The sequence below is a fragment of the Gymnoscopelus braueri genome (genome assembly GCF_963280865.1).
Source record: "Gymnoscopelus braueri genome assembly, chromosome: 8".
In the NCBI taxonomy this organism is placed as follows: Eukaryota; Metazoa; Chordata; class Actinopteri; order Myctophiformes; family Myctophidae; genus Gymnoscopelus; species Gymnoscopelus braueri.
The window spans coordinates 14,325,534-14,349,904 of record NC_137609.1 but is presented as its reverse complement, the minus strand read 5'-3'; the positions used below and the strand labels follow the sequence as shown (position 1 = coordinate 14,349,904).

Genomic DNA, 24,371 nt, shown 5'->3' with positions numbered 1-24,371 from the left:
TAATGCCCCCCCCATGAATATGTGCACACGCATACACATACACACACACGCACACGCACACGCGCACGCACACACACGCACGCACGAAGGCAGACGCCTGGATGAGCTGAACTCGGTGTGCTAATATCTTCCATGGACATACTGTACATATATGCACACACACATGAAATCATACACAAACACATTATGGGCGTTCCACAAGTGTGGAGAGGACAGACCCTTTTAAATTTAGAAAATGTAAGTACTTTGCTGGGTGTTTTAATTGTGGTGTATATTTATGTATGGTCTTGTCTTGAATGTACAGTTATGCATTGACCCGAGTGAAACGATTTCCCCTTGTGGATGATAAAGACATCTACTGTAATCTAATCTAATCTAATGGAGATGAACTTGTAGATGTAGAGACTTGAAACCTTTTTATGTACGATATGGTCGAAGCTATGCAGAGCCATTGCTGTGTTGATGGCGGTATTGTCCTTTGAGATTAATTAAAGGACAATAGAAGTATAGAAGAGATGTAATGCAATTATATTATAATTGCTTTACTTCTCGTCTATTCCATTATTTACCAAAGCACCATTTCCGTTCAGTCAGTGATGCGCCCACTTTTCCAGATCACAGAGAACAGCCCCATTGGAACATATGTGACCACTGTTAGTGCCCTCAGCCGCTCAGCGCTGGTTTATGACATCACGAGGGGCAACGAAGACCGCTGCTTCTCAATCAACCAACACACTGGTGTCATCACCACCCGCAAACTGCTAGACTTTGAGGTTTGTTTTTCTTTGAGGTGTGTGAATATGTGTACACAATACAAAGAGTTTAATCCTTGTCCCCAAATGAGATATCCTGCCTGTATAATACATGAAACATTTTGAAGTAATGCAAAACATTTCATATTCATATATTTGTGAATGGGTCAGTCCCAAAACACTTTGGCTCCACCTTCTTCTCATTGGGTTCAACCAAAACTGTGTGCTCTTTTCTGTTTTACATCATCAGTTTGTGACATCCTACCTCTTGGTAGTTTGTGCGTTGAGCATGGCTGGGGTGAAAGCCAACACTACTGTCATTGTCCAAGTGGGGGACATCAACGACAACCCACCTGTCTTCCAACAGATGAGGTAAGTGGGATGAAATTGGCCTCTATTCCTTTCAGGACATCACCATCTGTTTCTATCTGTCCTTCCATACAGTATATACATCCAGTACTATCCACTCCCAATCACATCCATCCATCCATCTATCCATCCATTCATCCATCCAACCTGCAGTTTCATATGTGTACTTCTTTCTTGATGCTAAAGTAAAGTTAAGTTAAGATTATGATTCATTCTATTTGATGCATGATTTTCTATTTATATTCACATTTTGTTGAGTCCACTTCAGTGGACTTGAGTGTCTTCAAGAGCACTTCAACAGGTCTCATGTCTGCAATGGGGACAGAGCCTAATATTTCCCTTAAGATAATTTCCCAGATAAGTGGAAAGTGTAAAACGACTCAAACTAAATGACTACTGCCTTCCAACACTTCCCCTGTGTCACCGTTTGTGCCTTCAGGTATGTAGGAGTAATCAGTGAAGCAGCTCCAATTAACAGTGTGGTCCTGGGAGAGGATGGCAATCCTCTAGTTATTCAGGCCTCTGATCGCGACCGCAATCACAATGCCCTGCTAGTATTTCAGATCATAGATGAGACCGCCCGCATGTTCTTCATTGTGGACTCAGGGACTGGATCAATCAGGTACAGTAGGTGTTGCTGTATAAAAATAAATAAAAAGTCATACATTCTTCTTTTTTATTTTTTCCCCCTTCTTTTAGGGGTTGGGGGGGGTGTGTATGATGAAGTATGGTGGAATAATTGGAGTAGTACTTTCTCAGGTTTCATGGAGTAGTGTTAAAGGAGGAGTTCACCCAAAAAATGACTTATTTTCTATCAATTGCACACCCTATGAAGCTTTGAATCCATGGATTCTTTTTTGTTTTTGTCGCATTCCTAAGCTTATAATTTGATTCCCGTCTCCTACCGGCTAATGTATCCGGTAGGAGACACAAAGTAGATTATTTGTGTCTCCTACCGGAAATACACACAGTCATCAAATTATTGTCTTAGGAATGCCACAAAAACAAAAATAAATCCATGAAATCAAGGCTTCATGGGGTGTGTAATTGATAGAAAATAAGTAATTTTTTGGGTGAACTCCTCCTTTAATGAAGTAGGCTACTTATTAACTCTTTCAGTGCCAAGAGTATTTTCATAAAGTACTCCCCCAGTGCCAGCAATTTGCGTTTTTTTAAATTTTTAAATTTTGTAATTTTTCATTCAAATAAATGATCTGATTGGGGTTTTAAACCCATAATACAGTTCTACCAGTAGAGAGCAACAAATCGACACATTGATGATCTCGCTGGCTCACTCACCCCCTCCCAAACAGGCTCACGTCATATCCGGTCATAACTGGATGTTGACATTTTTGACAATCGTTGATCGGGCTAAATTACGATGTGATACACGACTACGATGACTGATCGTCACCCAGACCAAAGAGAGTAGACGTGGACCTCTCCGTTAGTTTTTTATACCGTGTGAAAAACCGTGACTTTCCCTATTCTGGCCGAAAATGATCGCGGGAAAAAAATGAGAACCGGAAACGGAATCTGCGTCATGAAACCGGAACCCAATGAGTCTGAAGGAGTCAGGAAGCGAAAGTGATCATGAAAAATAAACAGCATAGCGCGACCACAGTCAAAAGTAAAAACTCGGGATTTCTCGTGCTGGCACTGAGGGTACTCTGGAAAAACTCGGGATATCTCGGGGCGTGGCACTGAGAGAGTTAAAGGACATATCAATGGTCTGGCATCTCTAGCCCATTTAGCGACTCATGACGTTACTGCCGACTTACTTCATGCATGTAATGAGGAATTTGTCTTGGTGAGATTGGTGCATTAGATAGATACTGCAGAAAATCGAAAAAGCCATTGATATGATTCAATTAATTTCAGTACGGTATGAAAACCAACTCGCAGGGAATTGAACTTGCTTGGATGCAACACACACAATTTTATTGCACCATTATCTTTTGTAATTTTTCATTTATGGATGAAATACAGCAAATTAACTAGCCACCATTGACTCAATTATTGCAAGTAGGTTTGGTAGCATTTTAACGACTATGGAGGAAATGTAAACACAAATGAAATCTAAAAATGAAGTCATTAATGGAAGAATGGTCTATGATTATGTACTGCACGTACTGGATTATGTCCAAAGCTGTGAATAGACAATTACATTTATTGATGGCAGTATGGTTCTTTAAAGCAGTGGTCCTCAACCTTTTCAGGCCGCGACCCCCCAAAATAACCATATTTGAACTGGGGACCCCCCCACCCTGATAAGCACTTGGAATTGTAGGAGTTGAGGCATTACATTTTGTTTGACTTTTTGTTCCACAGATAGATGCTGTGAAAATAGTTGTGAGGTATTGTGAGCTTGTAGATCGGCTATTTTCACAATTTCTGCCTCTTTATTATATTATTAGATTTCTTTTGGCCAATGTTTGACACATTTTGATAGTATAGTTTGTTGATTACTTTTGATGCAGTAATGGTATTTCTTCTTTTCTTCTTTCTTTCTTTCTTTTTTTGGGCGGTGAAACCGCCCCTATAAGTGAGGTTTGGATATTTGTACAACAAATCCTGCGCTGTGATTGGCCAAAAAGTACCCCGCCTAACCCTGCACCGTGATTGGCCAATCACAGTCTATTCAGGACTGTGATTGGCCAGTGTCACATGACACATGTGCATAGTCCTATATAAGAAACAATAACTTTAAAAAAAAACATAAATTTGTTTTTTTTAAGTTATGGTTTCTTATATAGGAAGGTTTGGATATTTGTACAACAAATCCTGCGCTGTGATTGGCCAAAAAGTACCCCGCCTAACCCTGCACCGTGATTGGCCAATCACAGTCTATTCAGGACTGTGATTGGCCAGTGTCACATGACACATGTGCATAGTCCTATATAAGAAACCATAACTTAAAAAAACCCATAAATTAGTTTTTTTAAAGTTATGGTTTCTTCCATCATAAAGAGTGTTTCAATAAATGTATTTATTTTTTGTACATGATTGGTTGACTCCATTCAGTATTGTGATTAGCTAGCAAGACACCGCCCACTTCACACAGGGTGTGATTTTTTAGTTATTAAAAAGGTCTTAAAAGTCCTTAAATTGTCACTGCACTGTCATCTCGGGACCCCCCCCAAACAAAATCCTGGGGGTCTTGACCTACAGGTTGAGAACCACTGCTTTATAGTACCATGGAGTGATGTCACTAATTCTGAGTGATTCTTGAATTTTAGAACAATTGCCACACTGGACTATGAGACTTTCTCTGAGTTCCTCTTCCGTGTCCATGTGAGAGACAGCGGACAGCCTCCCAGGAATGCTGACAGCCCTGCAGAGGTCATTATAAAGGTAAGGGAAGGCAGGGATTTTATGGAGGCCATGAGGGCAGCCTTGCCCCCTCAGTGTGGCATTATGCCCCTCAAATGCCAGGTCCACAGTGGCCTTGATGCACCCAGTTGATTTCACCATTTTCACCTCTGCCTATCTCCTGTCAGTATGAATTTTAGACGCCAGTGTATTTTGTTGAGTTTCTGAATTCTTTACTTCCCGTGACTCCCCAAAACCATCTTCACGGTGAATGAAGAGTCCATAAACGTTTTGCTGCTGTTAATCCTGGCCCCCTATTTTCATTTCAGAAAGTATTTTTCGTTTTTGGGTTCTGTATTCACCGTGAAGGAATGCAACACAAACAAATACAATTCCATGCATCCAAGGCTACAATGTGGTGTCAGAACTGGGGTCTCCGACTCCACCACATGCTTAAAGCACCACAAAACCCATTTTCAACCTATCTTCATATAATTGGTCCTTGCTAATGCTCATTATTAGCCTGGCTCCAGCCCCTGAATCGCTATCCACGTCCATTAAAAAAATATATTCTGGTGATTCAGGGGTCTAACCGGCCCAATGGGGATGGTCCAGTATGAACCCACATTTTGGCCACGCCCTCAGAAAACGTCTGCACTGAGAGGGCTTTCAGACTGAATAATGGAGTTAAACGAAATGAAAATTCAGGCTGAGTGTCAGGCTAGCTCATTATACGATGGCACTATGTCTGACTACTTGTTCTCTGTCTCATCTTATAATGAGCATTAGCGAGGACTAATTATATAAAGATTCGGTTGAAAATGGACAAAGTGCTCCTTTAAGTCGTTTTTATTTCCATAATAGTAACACTTCCATCCCATCTTTAATATTTAATAGTATTTATTTTAAACCTGTTTGTCTGAACTACCTCAGGTGATCAACGTCAACGACTCCCCTCCCAAGTTCTCCCTGGAGTCCTACGAGACGATTCTCCTCCTGCCGACCTACGTTGGAGTCGAGGTTATCAGAGTTGAGGCCTCTGACCCCGATCTGACCCCTGACCTCAGCCTGAACTCTGACATGTCTGTCAACTCCCAGCTGGTGTACTCCCTGCCAGACAGCAACCTGCAGCACTTCTCCGTGGAGCGGTCTACTGGTGCTGTGACTGTCACCAACCCCAACCTCAGCCAGGACCGCTACCGCTTCAACGTCAAGGTGAATCGAGTGAACCTTCGGGTCTTTGGTATTTGCCGATGTCCTTCCAGATGCCAAGTTATTAGTGCATCTGGGTCATGACTCACTACTGCCACGTTGTTATTATATTAACCATCAAGACCTTAGGCCGATTCTACAAATGCCCTCTACGTCAGTGGTTCTCAAACAGTTTTTGTGTCAAGGATCTATTTGGCCGCGGACCCCCATCTGAAAATGTTTGGTACCAGGGACCCTCAGAAGAGAAGATTTGTTCAAAAAAAAAATTCAAAAAAAAAATGTCAAACACTTTAACTTAAAAAAAAATCAAAAATTGGCAACCCTAAAATCCAAAATAACACTATCGCTTTCCCGGTTTTAATGGGTTAAAACATACTGTATGTGTTAGTAACAAGAGAAAAGTAGTTACAGTAGTCATGATCAACAGTAAAAAAATAATCCTGGCTGCTGCCGTTAAACCTAGCTTCTTAGCATTTCCTAAGGACGAGCCTGACACCACCGTGATACAGTATCTTCTGAAGGCAGTATTGTTGTAAGGACACCCAGGCTTTTATCATAGGTCATTTAAAGCTGCTGAGTAAGCTCTCCAGAGATCATAGTTCTCCATGCCACCCCGGTCACTTAACATTAAGCAGCTACACATATTATACGTTGCGCTATTAACAGCCATTTGGACACGTCATAATCAGGAAGAGTAATTGCCTCTCTATCTCGGATAAATTATGCATAGCTGGCATGAAAACAAAAAGGGTCTTGTCTTTAATGTGGGTTAATCGCACTTGGACTAGTTCCGATCGGACACTCATTCATGTGCAGCGGCTATAGTATGATCCATGATTCACACAGACCACAATTAATCCGTGACAATTATATGGTCTAATTAAGCTGACCTACCGCAAGCTTCATCACCGCTGTGCACATTTCTCACACTGCTGCAGCTGTTTCTGTACCTTGGTTTCTGTACCTTGGTGCTCCAACCCACCCCCCCACCCCCTCACCCCACCTGCAGTGGTTTTTGTTTTGTTATGTAAAACCTGGCTCGGCGTTCGCTCGCTCTCTGCTGTGCATGTCATGTTGGCTTACATCTTGTCACCGTTACACTGGCAGTATCTGCTTGTTCAGCATGTACCGTGGGTGGGTGCCTGGGTGGGGTGGGTTGATGGGTCGGAGGGGGGGGGGGGGGGAGATTGCGATCGCTGCCAAGTCTTCGTCCTGTTCGTTTAGACTTGTCCATGGAGAACCCCCCCCCCCCCCCACTCCCGTAAAGTACAGCAACTGTATTATCATTTGTGAGATGAAGCCACTCATTGGCTTGGCTTTACCATAGTGAGTATGGTATTTTAACCACTTGAACCGTAGTGTTGCGGCGCGTTGTGAGCTTGTCGATCGGCTATTTCCGGCGAAGAGATGTGGTGTAGAAGGAAACAAGAGCAGACAAAGTCCAGAGCCAACTCAGGTCCGTTTTACTAAATATAGAGGGTTTAATGAATAACTTTTTTTTATGAATAAAATGTATTTTTGGCAATCTGTGTAGAGTATGTTAATACAATAACGTATACAATTGGGGTGGTTGTATTTTGTCTCCCTGCTCTTCTATTGAGACCTTTAGATCCTGGGTCTAGGTGAGACATGACCTTTGACACAATCCTGTTTCTGGTTTGACACAAATTTTGACCTGAAGGTCAAGATTATATTTATCCCCTGAGCAAGCAGGCAGGCTCTATTAGCTCAATGGTAAAAATGTCAGCACTTGCGCAGGAGTCCGGGGTAGAAGAGGAAAGTTACATAGTGCAGCTTTAAGTGGTTAAGCCATTAAGAAACCAGGGGTCATCAACCTCAACTTTTTTTTTGCCACAGACATACACAGACATACAAAATGAGTGGTCAGTAATATTACCATGAATACTAATATATACGAGTCCATTATACACGATGGAGAACACAGGCTGGGTTTTTAAAGAGTGGGAGTGGTTAGTCCTCATCCCTTTGTACTTTATTTTATGTCATTAAGTGGAAAGCTGAGAGGGAAGGCGTAGATCTGGAGCAATTTGTAACTCTGTTTCAAAAAATTGCTTTAAAAGTCAATATTGTTATTATTTCCATGGCCATCCCTATACTTTTGACTACTTTCTACTTAACTTCACTTTCAGGGCTCAGGGCTCAGACAGATTTTTCAAGGCCCAGTCATTAGGCATGCATGTTCTGTATCTGCCACTGTTTGGTACCTAGCTTAACAAGGTTGGAATACCTGTCTGGCAGTGTGTTTATTAGAGTGTTAATGTCACTGGGCATTTGGGAAACCCAGCTCTCATCCTGTTAAACAAAGTTACCTACCCTAGGCCAGTGGTTCTCAAAGTGGGGTCTGGGGACCCCCAGGGGTCCTTGAGGGGGTTCCAGGGGGTCCCCACAGCAGAATTGCTTAATAGCATCAAAATCAGTTTAACCATTGTAAACCTATTTTATACATACAGTACAGCATACAACAATGCAGACATTGATGAGAGTGCCTGTTGTGCATATGAACAGTTTGGATAATCCAATATCATGATGATGAGTGATTTAAATAATTATTTTCTTATTTAAAATGTATTGAAGTAAAAGTGAACATTGTGATGAGTAGGATATAAACTCAAGTAAAGTTTACTGCCCTACAAAGCGTGTATCCCAAAAAGGTCAAATTAGCCTTTGTGATTTTGGGGGATAAACAATTACCTCAAGAACAGATCAACAATTAGTGTAATATCACTTGTATGCCGATAACACATTTGGCTGACCAAACCTTTTTATCAGTTAAATTGTTTGCGTAGTCACTGCACTTTGGCTTTGTAGGGCAGTATAGAAGCATTACACCACTGGTATTTCTGCAAGAATTAAATCAGTGTCCTACCTATTCTGAAGAAAACATGGAGACTGGCAAGTCAGCCAAATATTTTCAGATGGGGGGTCCGCGGCCAATTACATATCATTTTGGGGTTCCATGACATGAAAAGGTTTGAGAACCACTGATATTACAGCAACATAACGGTTTTCTGAAAACCGTTTTAACGGTTTTCAGAAAAACTATTTAGAAGACATTTGCAGATCTGCGTTCCCGGAATGAACGGGTTAAGAGATTAGATGATTTGTCATTGATACCCTGAGTGAGACTGAAGTAAGATTGTTTCAGCAGCCGCAAATAAGATGTCAATAAAACGATAACAACAGAACAGAACAAAGGAAAAGGTTTCAAAATCTCATCATAGTGTAGTGTATACAAACAATGTGTGAGGTGAACCACTTCATTTCATGAGCAGCTGCTCACTGCTGGAACAACCCACATTTCCCCTGAGTGCTCATGGAGAAATTTTTAACCCATTCAATCCGGGAATGTATCTGTATCATTATTAGATTTCTTTGGCTAATTTTTGAAAAATCTTAAAAATGTGTGCAAATCTTTGAATATATAGGCCTATATTTCATTTGTAACTTAAAGTTATACAATGCAGGTCCACAAATAACGATTTTTAGCAGCCTCTGCTGGTCATTACCGTCACTGCAGGCCGTTCGTTTATTCCTCTGTTACCCAGAATTCCATTTGTTTTCACCGGAAGACGGAAGCGTTTCAAAAAGCGTTCTTTTAATTATTTTATACGATCTGTGGATCGTTTCTCTTAGCCAGTGGAGCTTTAGTTACCGTGAGCTGTGTTTTCTTTTTCTGTAGTTTTTCGATCTTCAAATCATACAATCTCTTAAAATCAGCGTGAGTTTCCTTCTTGTTATTAGCGCGGTAGTTCCTGGCCAAACAGGAAACCGGTGCGGTAGTTCCTGGCCAAACAGGAAACCGGTGCATTTCCGCTTCTGTTTTCCGGCCAGATGACGTCATTTTCTCCCCCAACACCGTTCAATAGAAAATATATAAATAAAAGGCTTTCGGGGGTGAAATTCATGGAGTGGGTGTTGTGAAACATTTGCCACTCACAAAAGATATACAATTTAACTTTAGTTTTATTGAAAAAGTTACCTAGTATTACTTTAAATCTTTGCTTCTGGGGGGTCCCTGACTGGAACAAAATATTTTGAGATGAGGGTCCGCGGCTGAATACATATAATTTTGGGGGGTCCTTGACATGAAAAAGTTTGGGCACCACTGCTATAGCAACATACGTTTTTCATAAACCAGTTAGCATTTACAAGACATTTGTAGATGCGTTCCCGGATTGAATGGGTTAATGGGGGTCCGCGGCCAAATACATTTGAGATTGGGGGTCGTTGACATGAACAAGTTTGGGAAACACTGCCTTGTCTCACCTTAATTTCCTTTCTAGGTGTCCGATGGGCGCCACTCCACCGCGGTTCCGGTGACCGTATTGGTGCGGGAGGCGATGGACAGCGGCCTGCTCTTCACGCTCCCGCGGTACTCGGCCTCCATCCCGGAGAACATCTCCGACGTCACCCTGGTGACGGTCGTCAGCGCCGTGGGCCACAGGCTCAACGAGCCCCTCAGGTACTCCCTGCTGAACGCCGGCGGGCGCTTTGCCATCCGGCCCACCTGCGGAGTGGTGCTGACCAATGGCGTGCCTTTTGACCGCGAGCGGCAGGAGAGCTACGAGCTGGTGGTGGAAGTCAGGCGAGAGTACGACGTGCTCAGGGTGGCGAGGGTCACTGTGCTCGTACAGGTGGGTGTAGTGCGGCTCTAGGGGGTTGTATTATCTTTTTCTTTTTCTTTTCTTTGCATAAAATGTGACTTTTTGTCAACGAGTCACTGCGTGCATAATCATATACAGGTAGGAATTGATCTGCAAACTTTTGAACCCATTAAGGCCTGAGGCCGATTCTACAAAATGTCTTCTAAAGCCTAGCAGTTTTCTGAAAAACCCTATTTTGCTATATGAGTGGTTCTCAAACCTTTTCATGTGAAGGACCTAAAATTATATGCATTTGGCCGCGGACCCCCATTTCAAAATATTTTGTTCCAGGGACCCCCCCAGAAGCAAAGATTTGAGTTACAAATGTTTGCTTTAAAAAACAAATATATATTCAAAGATTTGCAAAAAATATTTAAAAAAAATAGTTAAAAAAAAGAAGCTATATCTGCTATTTTTGAATAGCCAAAGTATAAAATAATGGTTATAGCTATTGAATGGGTTGATTTCAAGGACCCCAATAGCTCTCAGAGTGTTAGGGACCTGTAACGGTGCGTTTTAACAGCGGGCGATTCAGGATAGTATTCTCCGGAAGTGCATTATATGTCTATGAGAGCTACTGACGATAGCTGGGCGAAGAGGTGAAGTGGGCGGGGGGACGATGTTGATCTGAAAAGATGGATTTTATTTATCTTTTGGACGATGTCGTCCGGCGATCGTCCGGAGAGTCGCCTGCTGTTAAAACGTACTGTAAGGGTCCATTTGGAATCCCCTCAAGGAACCCCAAGTGTCTCTGGACCCCTCTTTGAGCACCACTCATCTATACTGTAGGTATATATTGGTATGTACGCACGCACACACACGTGTGTGCACATCTGTGGGTGTGCGCATGTGTGGATGTACAGTAAAATCAAAGTCGATTGGCGCCTTTAAATCCCTACTTAAAACCCATCTGTTCTCTCTGCCTTTTAATTGCGCTTGAGCTTACCTGATCTGTCTTATCTCTGCATATTCTGTTCTTTATCAATGCGTATTATTTGTTGATGTTTCTTTAGTTTCGATGCTTTGAATTGTTTTGTTTTTAACCATGTTCAGCACTTTGGTCAGCTTTTGGTTGTTGTAAATGTGCTATATAAATAAAATTTGATTTGATTTGATTAGATTTGCCAGCATAGTGCTTTAACGAAAATAGAAACGAAAGGCCTTCATGTCCTCTCTAAATCCCCATAATATTCTCTACAGATTTTAATCTCTGAACATCAGGGATTGACTCTCGTAAAATCTCCCCTGAAACGTCTAGACAATGCTCTCATACTCTCCTCAAACCTCTCTTGTATTGCTGCCTCACAATAACCACCTCCCGCATAAATAGCCAAATAACTAATTAACAATAGCCAAATAACTAATTTACAATACTCCACTACAGTAATTTTCAAAAGCAGCATTACTAACAAAACAACTAAATAACTACTTTACAATAACCAAATAATTAAATAACGAAATAGTCGTCTTACTAAATAATTCCTTTACAATCTTCTTTGTCTTCTAGGTGGAAGACATTAATGACAATGCTCCAGAGTTTGTGAATCTCCCCTACTACGCCACTGTACAGGTGGAGGCAGACCCAGGGTCAGCCATCTTCAGGGTTTCAGCCACCGACCGAGATTCTGGTCTGAATGGAGAAGTCACCTACAGCCTGAGAGAGGCTCACAGGAATTTTGAAGTAAGACACATTCATCTATTATACTATCCAATACATTCTATTATACTCTAGGGATGATGATTGTTTAGAAATTGTTCACCCTTATTTAATATACTGTTTAGAAATATATACAAATTGATGAAAACAAATCACACTTTATGAATTATTAATAACAGACAGGATCCACTTCATGTAAGGCATGTTGAACTTTATAACAAAATAGTGTCTCCGACTTCCTCTCCTTCTGGCATCTATTCTAACCAGGTTTAAAGCAAGGAATACATCTCAGTAAATTCAATGTTTTTTGCAGAACTCACTGTTCTGCTATATAAATGTTTCATGAGGGACTATATAACCACCCATCCCAAAATATTTCCTCCCAAATCCGCTACAGGTGGACCCAGTGATGGGAGAGTTGACCCTGAGGAGGTCATTCGAGGCGGATCTCTCCAACGCCGAGTACACTGTGGTCATCGTGGCGACTGACGGCGGCTACCGTCCGCTGTCCAGCGAAGTGGAGCTGCCCGTCACCGTGGTGAACAAAGCCATGCCGGTGTTTGACAAGCCCTTCTATGGCATTACTGTCAGAGAGGACGTGGCTGTCTCCGCCCCTGTTCTCTCCATCAACGCCACCAGTCCAGGGGAACAGAGCGTCACCTACGCCATCCTGGACGGAGACCCGAGCCTCCAGTTCGATATTGGCTTCGACGCGGGGATCATCAGTGTCATTTACCCGCTGGACTACGAGCTTGTCCCGTACTACCGCTTAACAGTGAAGGCCACAGACATGCTGACTGGCGCCAGGTCAGAAGTGGATGTAGACATCGCTGTGTTGGACGTCAATGACAACCCCCCACTGTTCCAGAATGCCTCGTACTCCACTACGCTGCCCGAGAACTCTATGATCGGGACAGTGGTGCTGCAGGTGTGTACTGTGTGTGTGTGTGTGTGTGTGTGGTCAAATGTCCCCACAGAAGAAGAAGAATTTGAGAAATTGACATTGCATTGCAGTGTGATGCGTTGTGTGAGCTTGTAGATCTGCTATTTTCAGTGCGAAACATCGGCACATACTGTAAGTCATAACTTAGGCTTCAGGGTTAGGGCTAAAAGTGGCCCATAAAAGGTAGTGTGTGTGTGTGTGTGTGTGTGTGTGTGTGTGTGTGTGTGTGTGTGTGTGTGTGTGTGTGTGTGTGTGTGTGTGTGTGTGTGTGTGTGTGTGTGTGTGTGTGTGTGTGTGTGTGTGTGTGTGACGTGCGTACGTACGTGCGCGCGCACGCCTGTATTTGTATGTATGGGTGTATGCTTGTACACTCACATGACAACAAATCAATTCTTATTGACTGTGACCGTTGTTCAGTCCTCTATGCATACTTCAAAGCCATTCCAGTGATGGATTAGTCTTTAATATGCGCCAAAGGATGGAGCCCCATAGAAGTGTATAATTATTAATAATTCATTTTGCAAAACAAAGGTCTCAAAGGTTAGTTGTTATGTGAACTTGTGGCTCATTTCACATAGTATGCAATTTTTTGCAAGTCCCAAGAAGTTAAGGATAACATCTGAGTTACCTTTGATCGTGCCTTTGATCTAAGTAACTCATTTTGAGCTAATGCAGAATGCTATGAACTTCCTTTTTTTAATTTTTTAGATAAGCCATTTCACTTACTTACATCACACTATTAAAACCAAATATTTTCATGTCATGCATTTTTGATCTCATTGATATTCTCAATTCCTATCCTAGTCATGACAAAAATTTCACACAAAATGTAATGTCTAATAGGATAAAATGATGACATTTTACAAGTCAAAAGATAAGGTCAACTTCACTGTCGCAGCATAATGTTCTACAAAAACATGTTTCTGGCCATTATTAAAGCCATAACCCAGGAAGGAACAGAATTGGTAATAGTAATCTTGGGTGCTCACTGCGTTGAAGATGTATGTCAAGCATACATGTTTAAATGTGTAGCTTCTTTGCAACATCCTTATTTGAAGCATTGTCTCTACTGTCATGATTATAACATTGTGCTCTATCAGAACCATGGCCAAGTATGTGAACACATACAAGTAATTTGACTAAACCAACTTACACATCAAATTAATTTAATTTATATATCCATTTATCACAAATTCCTTCCTGCAGCAAGAGTATTATAGTTTTGACTTTTTTATGTTAAAATATTCTAAAGTATCTGAAAAATAGTGAAAATAGCAGATCTGCAAACTCACTGCACGTAGATCAGATATATCTTTTTAACGAAAAAAATAATAATTGGATGCTGACGAAGACTAAAACATATTTTCGCTACGATTTTAGTTTGTTTTTGTTAGTTTGGTGAACACACAATGCCATTTCAGTAATTTTTTGTAAAGCTTCTTTTTACATTTTATTTCAGTTACTGTAGCTAAAATGTTTCTTTTAAATTCTAGTTTTCATTATTTTGTTTGTTATATTTAACTACAGTATAATAACCCTGTCCTGCAGGTGTTGGCCCTCGACCAAGACTCTGAGAAGAATGCAGTGGTGAGTTACCAAATCCTGTCTGATGTCTACAACAGCACAGACTACTTCCACATAGACAGCAGCAGTGGACTGGTGCTCACAGCAAGCATGCTGGACTACGAGTTTACCCAGCGCTACAACTTCATGGTCCGGGCAACCGACAGCGGAGACCCCGCCCTTAGCAGTGATGTCACAGTCACGGTAACGATTACCGACACGAATGACAACCCTCCCAACTTTGGCCAGCCACTGTATGAGACATACGTGAGTGAGCTGGCACCCGGGGGCCACTTCGTGACCTGTGTTCAGGCGTCGGACGCAGACATCTGTGACGCAAACAAGCTGAGGTGAGGCGAAGTTGAGAAAGATGGGGGAAACAAATCCGCGGGAAGCTGGAGGTTCAGTGTTTTGTAGAAGCTACAGACAGGGGTAATCTTGTACCAAGCTGGAATCTAATCAACTGTAAATGACTAACAATACTACACGTTCAATACCTTAAAATGAATTCTTTAACAGAACCTTTCAGAAGTTACAGACCTTCGTATTTTGAGAGAAAAATTATAATAAATTCAGTTTATTATTAGTTTATTTTCTCTTGCAGTGGTGGTAGTGTTCTTACTAAAGTGTCTCCCAATACTGCTGCTGAATAAGGTTACCAGTTGTGACGGTTCAAGTAAACTCTTTTTCAATTTGCAATGAAAATCTGTCCAGAGGGTCACTGTTTATTTTGAACAGGAGCTCTCCCAGGGGGTAGACCCTTCAGCAGGAAGCAATTCAATTAGCATGAAAGGGTGCGGCCAAGCCTGATTTCCTGTTACTCAGATATTGAAATGCACTTGCCCCCTGAGGTAAAAAAAATGTGATTGCAGTTCAAATAGCACACACTTTAATTCCCTGAAAATACTCACCTTTCAGAGAGCTTACAGTATTCTTTTTTTTCAAGTGATTTTATCTTGCCTTTATTGAATTGTATAGTGTTGAGAGAAATGAAACAAGGAGAGAGAGTCAGGGAGTGACATGCAGTAAAGTTCCGTCCGGCCGGGGACTCGCTGTCAGGCACCAGAGCCATGTGGTACGTGCCCTAACAACTCGGCTATACTGTAAACCCAAGTTTACAGTATTTCTATTGAACAGTTGAGGACTACAGGAAAAAGGGGTGAGAGAGCGGGGAAGCCTCTCAACACAGACAATACGCCAGATTTTAACCTAGTGTATACAGTATGTCTATAAGATACATGCACCAACTTAATGAGCACAAAGACTCCCCGGTTATTCCCCTTTTTTATTGTTTTAATTATTCAACAATTATCTTTAGGTACAGTATTCTTTCTGGGAATGAGAGGATGACGTTTGTGATGGACCCAGATACAGGTGTGCTCACTCTGTCCAATAAGAGGAGACAGGGCATGAAGCTCTCATACCGTCTCAATGTGTCTGTTTCTGATGGAGTCTTCACCAACATTGCTCAGGTGAGACATCTACTCAGACTACAACTAGTGTTGCCATTATTATAAGCGACTTTGGGCTTGTTTTTCTGTAAAGTTGCTTGTAAATGTTGGTAGTTTCGGGTTGTGTTTTTTTGGGCTTGTTTCCTAATGTTGTTTAAACCAGTGGTTCTTATTGTGTATTTGTCCGCAGACCCCCATCTGAAAATATTTTGTGACAGGGATCCCCATACAAGATTTGTGCACTTAAAATGTTTGAATTTTTTTTTTTTAATATATTTTTTGGTTGAAAATAGCAGATCATGACCCATGTTGTATTAACAATATGAAACCTAGTGTCCCTATTCTGGGGTGAAAATAGCTGATCTACAAGCTCACAACGCGTTGCAACGCGACGCGTTTGTGAGCTTGTAAATTGGAGATTTGGTGTAGAGGGAAATAGCGGTCGTACAGTACTGTAGTACAGAGCCCCGGGGGAACCGGGTTTTAGTGGTTAATTTGTTCTTAATAAAAAGTATTAAGATAACTTCAATTTTGTCCAAAAGTGATTATGTTAGTAAGAGATCAATAAGAGATCATCGCTGATAAATGAATGCAGTAGCAGCAAAGTTACAAAATGTGCAAAGGAACACTAAATAATGATGAGAATGATAATGATGATGATGATGCTGATCCCCAGGTGACTGTACGTGTTCTGGGAGCTAACCTGTATAGCCCGGTGTTCAGTCAGAGGTTCTACCTGGCCGAGGTCAGAGAAAACAGCCCTCCTGGTTCACAGGTCATCCAGGTAAAAAGCCACTTCCTCCTCATTAGACATCTTCGAGGCACCACTCTTCCATTTCCATTATGATTCTTAATTGCAAAGTAGTCTAATGTTTACTTAATGAGGTGTAACAGAGGCCTTTCACTGCAAGATGAAATGTATTATTTTAAATTAATTCCCAGCCCAAGTAGTTCACTGTGATGCCATTCTTTTAATAACACTTTTGAATTATAATTATACTTCTATCAAAGAATGAATAAGCGTGCATATTTTCCTCCATTGTAAATCAATCAAGAATGTTCAAATTATTCTATACTAGCTATATAGCCTTGGAACAGCTGTTGGTTGGTTCATATTATCTTCTGCCAACTAACTAAGTTACAGTAGCTGTCATCAATCGGTTTAGCATAAGGTAACTATAACTAATGATGGAAGGGGCCAGGATGAGAGAAGTCTACCAGATCATTTCAAAAGTAGATTCTGCTACATGAAGAGTGTTAAAGTTGGATTCTAATTGAAAATCTATGCATGTAAAAAGTCTCATTGAACATTTTTCATGTGAAGCACTTTTGTACTTGCTATTTCAGTTTGGTCAAATGAGGCTCAGACTGTCACCACACTAAGGCATTCACACAAGCAGCCAGCCTGTAAAGCTCGACTTCACCACTGAACACTGCAATGTGATTTGTGAGGCTTCATTCACAAACAGCAAATTGCTATTGATAGTTAAAGAATGGACAGGTTCTTGGTATGTGGAAACCTGTTATGATTATGCATTAGTAACCACATTACATTTCCTACCAGTCTACAGTCTACCCTGCATTTACTACTGTACATACTACAACATTAAATGTTGAAATGAGGATTGGAAAAAAAGACTGTCATGTTTTTAATGTCATACCAGGAGGTTGCATGGATAAGGGAGCACTACTCGGCACCGTCACCACACTAAGCCGAACCGTGTCGGGGCAAAAATATTGACTTGTCCCTCGGGCATTGGTCGGATCCGTTTCAATTGCCACGGTTCTCGGTCGGTCCATTTGAAATGGATGGACCCGTATGGACCCGTGAGGACCCGACAACCAGCTTTTTATTATTGTTATTATATTAAACTCTTAAAATTTTGGTTTTAAAAAGAGACATATGCAGGAGGCACGGTGGCGCAGTCGGTAGCGCTGTCGCCTCACAGCTAGAAGGTCCTGGGTTCGATTCCCGCCGGGGACGCTGTGGGTGCTGGGGGCGTGTCTTCTCCTCCGCGTCATCAGCGCCCATACCCTAGGTGGGGTTGGCGAAAGGGCCTACTCTGTGTGGAGTTTGCATGTTCTCCCCGTGTCTCCTAGGGTAGTTAATACCCTCACAAAAACATGTAGTAATCCTGGTCACTATACCGCCTCCCCCATGACAGCCGGGGCGCCTGATGGAGGGGAAGGGAACTGGTTGGAATAACGTGTTCCTTCCACGCGCTACGTCCAACCAGGGAAACTCCCCCCTGTCAGGTGACAAGAAGGTCAGTTGGCTCTCATGCCTGAAGGAAGCATGAGCTCGGCCCTGGCCTCCCTACTGTGGGGTGACTGGTGTAATACTGGTGTAGGGCTGGTGTAGCGCCCAGGATCACTTAGGAAATTGGCACCGGGTGAAAAAAATGGGTTACAAAAATCGCGGGATAAAAATTTAGCGTAAAAAAAAAAAAGAGACATATGCGTAATTACGCTCCAAAATCCATATCGTCTGTTCTCGCATATTGAATGAGCTCCGTTTAACGTTAACAGCCGATTGAAACGCAGCCAATCTCGAGCGCACTGTGACTGCACTGCTGCTGAACAACACCATGGAGTTTTTTTTGCGAGGTGAAACGCAAACAAAAGCCACCGGGAAGATGCAAGTTGTAACGTCATCTAGTGGAGCATGTTTATGGACATTATCTGTGGGGACGGGCGGTATAAAGCCGGCGAAAATGTTCTCTGTCTGTCTGCAACACAGAGCACACCGCAGCTCGTCTGTGATTACTCTGTTGGGGCGGGGGGAGCAGCAGAGCAGGAGGTGACTGACACACATGGTCAATTTGCATACCACAGTGATTAGCAATTAGCAAATAAGTATCAGGTCCAGTATGGGTCTGGAGACCCGGTCGGACCGGATCTAATAAATTCAAATTATCGTTTCTGACCGGGTACAGTTACCCACCGGTCTGTTTCTGACCGGGTACAGTTTTCCTCGGTCCCGTTTCTGACCGGGTACAGTTTTCCTCGGTCCCGTTTCTGACCGGGTACAGTTATCCACGGGTCCGTTTCGGACCGGGTCCAGTAAGTTAGATAGTTTTCTCGGGTCCGTTCGGACAATTATCCACCGGTCCGTTTCGGTCAATTGGACCCGTGCTACCCTCTAGCTCACAGTTCATGTGGTTTAGAACCATGGACAGAACTCACCTGTCCAGCACAACTCAGCACCATGGACAGCTAACAGTTTGTGTGGTTCAGAACCATGGACAGAGAGCTCACCTGTCCACTGTACTACTCAGCACTATGGACAGCTCACAGTTCATGTGGTTCAGAACTACTTACTATTGCTGACGGCACATGTATGGATAAGTATCTTGCTCAAGGACACTTTCACGTGTAGACTGGGTGAGCTGAGGGTCGCTTTAACCACTTAAACCCCAGCATCCATACTCTGGGAAAACTCTCGCAGAAAATAGCAGATCAGAGCTATTTTCAGTGAAGATATTTGATGTAGAGCGAAAACAGAAAACACCAGTATAGAGCCCTGTGGTACGCCAGTCATCCATATAGGCTTTAAGTGGTTAATGATGATCTGTATCAAACCTCATACAGGTGCGTGCGACAGATGAGGACTCGGGGTTGTTCGGCCAGATCACATACTCCTTAATCAACGACCTGGGAAAGACCCAGTTCACCATTGATGCAGATGGACTAATATCTACTGCTGAGACACTGGACAGAGAGAACCCGCTCTATAAGGACATGGTGCTGACTGTTATGGCACTGGATGGTGGAGGTACTCACATTGAACATAGCGTGTGTGTGTGTGTGTGTGTGTGTGTGTGTGTGTGTGTGTGTGTGTGTGTGTGTGTGTGTGTGTGTGTGTGTGTGTGTGTGTGTGTGTGTGTGTGTGTGTGTGTGTGTGTGTGTGTGTGCGTGTGTGCACGAGCGTGCGTGTGCGCGAGCATGCGTGCGTGTGTGCTTGCGTGCATGCTTTCACGTGTGTGCGTGTGTGTGTGCATGTGAGTGAGTACTTCAATTTATTTATTCTTATCAAATATTTCTAAATGAATTATTAAATAATACTGTATATATGGTCCTCCGATGCAAATATTTGAATTGCCATGCACTTTGTAACAAAAAACCCAATCTAGCTTTATTGCCAACACTTTGTCTCAGCTATACAATATATACAGTAAATGATAACTTGCGACTGCTCCACTGCCTACATGTTGCAAAGATTGCACCTTTTGTTTGAACATCTACCTGCTTTTCTGAAAAATAAATAAGGATAGATTATATCATTGATAAAACAATAGAGCTTATATTTGATCTCTGCCAGGAGATCAATGTATTCCCCCGTCTTTTCTGTGTGTGTGTGTGTGTGGCGTGCTTGCGTGCGTGCGTGCGTGCGTGCGTGCGTGCGTGCGTGCGTCATGAGAAATCACTTGAAAAGTAGTTCGGTGTAAGGCCGGCATTATCGGCTGCCTGCTGTAAGACTAGGGAAAAGCCAGCAAGAATCCTTCCTCCAGTGCATGATCGTGTTTTGATTCAGTATGCACAGAGAGGAGGGGTGATTCACAGACAGGTCCGTTTATCAATGTGTTTGTGTGAGAGAGAGAGAGAGAGAGAGAGAGAGAGAGAGAGAGAGAGAGAGCAGGGTAAGGAGGGACTGAGCGAATCAATTCACTATGTGCAGTTCTACAATGGAATAATATTTTTACCCATTTTAAATCGTAGGAAAAAAAAGAAATCAATAAATCTATGTGGTGCTCAATGTTGAAATTATGGCGGGAAGCCACAAATAAATCAATGTATGGGAAACATTGCCATATGGTCGATGCATCTGGCCAGCTACCAGCGCACACCCCTGCTAGATCAAACTTTGAGTGATAGTCTCTATAATATAATGAGAAAATTGATATATTATATCCATTTCAGGCTGCACTTCCTGAGCATTATGTTGCAACCTAATCTTTGACCATCTGTATGTCGGTCTTGACCACATGAAGCCACTACATCTGCATGTCGGTCTTGACTCTTGACCACATGACCACATTCATTCTACCCATTCCGATTTCCTCTTGAACACCAGTCGTGAATTACTGTCTCTGTTTCGTTGTGATTCCAGGCCGTGCAGCCTTCTGCACAGTCCGCGTCATCTTAGGTGATGAAAATGACAATGCCCCACGGTTCAGGGCAGAGGAATACCGGATGAGCATCAAAGCCAACGTTGCTAGCGGCTCGCTGGTCACCCAGATCCAGGCAACAGACCCTGATGCAGGACCCAATGGACGGATCATCTACTCCCTCTACAGCGAGGCACGCCTGTCCCTGGTCGATGTCCTAGAGGTCAGTGAGTCTTGATTTGTGACGTTGTCCTTCAGACGCATTGCATCATAGGACATGGATGACGTGTTTCCAAGGGTTTCAAAAAGGATGTTTCTGTATAAGTGTAAGGGGGTGGTGATGGAGAGAGTTGGGGCTCGAATGTGCCGTGGGTTAAAGATATAATCTGTACGTTTTATGTCTCTCCCAACAGAGTGAGGTAATTGCAATGATAAAGATAAAGATGGATTGCAATCCAGTGTGCCATCTGCTTCACTTAACTTTTTGACATTGCCAACCAGATGGTTTCTTATGAGTGTATGTACAGTACAAAGTGTCTATGTAATATGTAAGTGACAACAGTCTTATGTACAGTCTATCAATAGTGAATATTATGTGAATGAATATATGCACAGCAGTGTGTCAACAATAGATGACTAAATATTAAGTGAGTCTCACATCAGTACCGCCTAATAATCCAAGGCCAGCGTGCCAAAGTCAAAGCAGGAGTCAGTAATCCCAAAGCACAGAAGAGACGGTAAAGGTCTTAAACTGTCATGTGGGAGTCCAGCGTGGTTGTGAAGCCTTTAGAGTGCAGAGGTTAGAGTGGAGTGTGTCACTACTCCACTCGTCTTTGTATTTTTCCCTCTATTGAGAAACATAATGGAGAAGTAGACAGGGACACAACGTAGGAGAGGCACCAGATAGAATACTCTGATAGGATTCAGCCTTAGGTCAGCGGTGGTTTCATGTTGTGTCCAGAGATCTCTCAAGTTGGCAGTTCACAACTTTGTCTATGATTTGAAAACTGTGACAGGGCTCAGTAGCAAGGGACAGATGGGCAGCAGGGTCTTTGGATTAACAAGATCTTGCCTAAGTTGTAACCATAACGTGGATAGACACATAAGATATTGATAATAAGATAAAAATGTGTCATCACAGGGGCTCTCTTTGTGTGTGTGTGTGTGTGTGTGTGTGTGCGTGCGTGCGTGCGTGCGTGTGTGTGTGTGTGTGTGTGTGTGTGTGTGTGTGTGTGTGTGTGTGTGTGTGTGTGTGTGTGTGTGTGTGTGTGTGTGTGTGTGTGTGTGTGGGCTAGCTAATTTATCCTGTGAGCATCGATGCAGCTGTGTAGTCACACCTAGCTCAGAGCCTAATTAGTTTGAGTTAGGCGTGGTGTGACTGCATAAATCAGCAAACCCTACAAAACATTTGAAAACTGTATGGTGCTGGATTTCTCTTAGAGAAAGTTATTCTACGATTGCTACCAATTATGCATGACCATAACTTTTTAAACAAAAAGTTTGTAACTGGCACTGAAACTGATTAATTTATGCTAAATTGCTGTATGCTTGTTAAAACACTTCAGTTCCTTCTAGGATAAAAAAGACAGGCAGTGGGGTACTACTACAAAACGTATAGGAATGTTCTTCATAAGTAATATAGTTATGAATATAGTTATTTAAAGCTATGTTGAACATTTGTAGATCCTTGGGTTCTATGTACCTGGCCATATATGTTTACAAATATTGTTTATCATCTGTATCTGTTGCTTTTGTACTCCGTGAGTGACAGAAGTGTGTTTTGCTCTCTGCTCTCATTGCATTGTAGCACATAAACAAAAACATGAACAAATTGATTCTTAAAAGAAACATGTGTGCCCACAATTCCTACTGTCCTATTTAAATAAAGCATTTGGTAAGTATGTGTGCATATGTACTGTGTGTACTATATGTACGTATATATGGTAAGTGATAAAGGTTGTGATAATGGAACGTTTTTCCAATGTCCAGGTGGAGCCAGACAGTGGCTGGATGATGACCAAAAGCACCGTGGACCACCTGCAGGGGACCGTCCTGTCCTTCTTCGTCAAAGCCACCGATTGCGGCTCGCCGCCCAAACACTCCCTGGTGTCAGCCTTCATCCACGTCCTCCCTGTGGAGGCCTTTGTCCCGTCCTTCAGCCAGCCGCAGTATTCCTTCACCATCCCGGAGGACACACCCGTGGGCACGGCCCTGGGTTCGGTCTACCTGGGGCCCGAGCAGATCGGCTTCTTCACCGTGGTGGGAGGGGAGACCCTGGACAGTAACCAGGGAGGAACCTTCCAGGTGGAGAGAGAGACAGGACTGGTTCTCCTCCTTAAGCCCCTGGACTATGAGCAGGTCAGCATCTTCAGATTCAAGGTGTCGGCAACGACCAGGAGAGACCTGATAGAGTCTGGAACCACCGTGGACTTGGAGGTTAAGGTGGGTGAACTCAATGTACCTAACTCAACTGCCTAATATAATGTAATATTTTCCTTAGAGGTTTACTTTTTGTTCATTTGACTTTTATTGTTGCAATATATGTTTTGCTGTTTCTTTGTTATATTGTCCATATTGGTCTTTTTGTTTTTTGTTTTGTTTCTTCATCTGTATGACATGTCTATTAATGTTTAATTTGTATTTGATGTAAATCCCATGAATGTGCACATTTTCCCGGAGAATGCCACTTCTCAAGCCCCTGAAGGGTTTTTAGGCATTCTCCTTCACATTTTTACTGAATCTTTGTGTATCATTTTTAAATTATCTTGTAAGTGAAAATAAACAAACCAAACCAAGGTCAGGGTCAAGCTCAAGGTTTCTTTATTGTTAAATCGTGTGTACAAGTACAGCACATAAGAGTAACTTAGGTGGAGTGAGTGGACAAGGCCCTTGTAATTAAATTAAACATTTATTCTTTCAGTATTAATATTAGTTAAAATTATTAGTATTTTAGGATACAACGGTTTATTGTCACATATTGGTTTTCAACACGGCGTAAAACTGGCACACAGCCAGTAACTATCCAACACAGGGTTTTATCTGAGCTCAATGCCGGCTTTAATTAAATCCCCCATCGGTGGCAAGATTCCCAAGTCAGATTAATGACAATGCCATATCTAACCAGCAAACAAATATTACTTCCCTCTATGCCCTTTGTTTGGTGAACCAACCAGACTGGATAGAGCACACAGATCGATAATAAGATATAGGTGATATAAAATAGCATAACAGCCAGTGTGTGTGTGTGTGGGTTGTCTCTTTTCATTAGGTCCATCTTTTTAGTCTGTCAGCAGCAGCTGACAGCGGCAGCTGTACCGGTTCCACTGCACTATGTCAAAAT

At 42.4% G+C, this 24,371-nt stretch overlaps 2 protein-coding genes across 2 annotated transcripts in view; both read left to right on the top strand.

Moving 5' to 3' along the window:
- The window catches only part of fat3b (FAT atypical cadherin 3b), a gene marked incomplete at both ends in the record, with an annotated part of 129,326 nt that overhangs the window by 48,051 nt on the left and 56,904 nt on the right, over nt 1-24,371 (top strand). Inside the window, 14 exons of the mRNA XM_080435956.1 lie at nt 615-773; nt 1,003-1,124; nt 1,561-1,743; nt 4,361-4,475; nt 5,367-5,648; nt 9,950-10,300; nt 11,817-11,990; nt 12,364-12,894; nt 14,458-14,822; nt 15,791-15,944; nt 16,600-16,707; nt 19,515-19,698; nt 21,034-21,254; nt 23,021-23,473. Of these exons, the coding sequence (XP_080292082.1) occupies nt 615-773; nt 1,003-1,124; nt 1,561-1,743; nt 4,361-4,475; nt 5,367-5,648; nt 9,950-10,300; nt 11,817-11,990; nt 12,364-12,894; nt 14,458-14,822; nt 15,791-15,944; nt 16,600-16,707; nt 19,515-19,698; nt 21,034-21,254; nt 23,021-23,473 (3,402 nt within the window). The remainder of the gene's footprint in view (nt 1-614; nt 774-1,002; nt 1,125-1,560; nt 1,744-4,360; nt 4,476-5,366; nt 5,649-9,949; nt 10,301-11,816; nt 11,991-12,363; nt 12,895-14,457; nt 14,823-15,790; nt 15,945-16,599; nt 16,708-19,514; nt 19,699-21,033; nt 21,255-23,020; nt 23,474-24,371) is intronic.
- The window catches only part of LOC308090276 (transcription regulator protein BACH1-like), a 221,101-nt gene that overhangs the window by 157,170 nt on the left and 39,560 nt on the right, over nt 1-24,371 (top strand). The gene's annotated exons all lie outside the window — the stretch shown is intronic.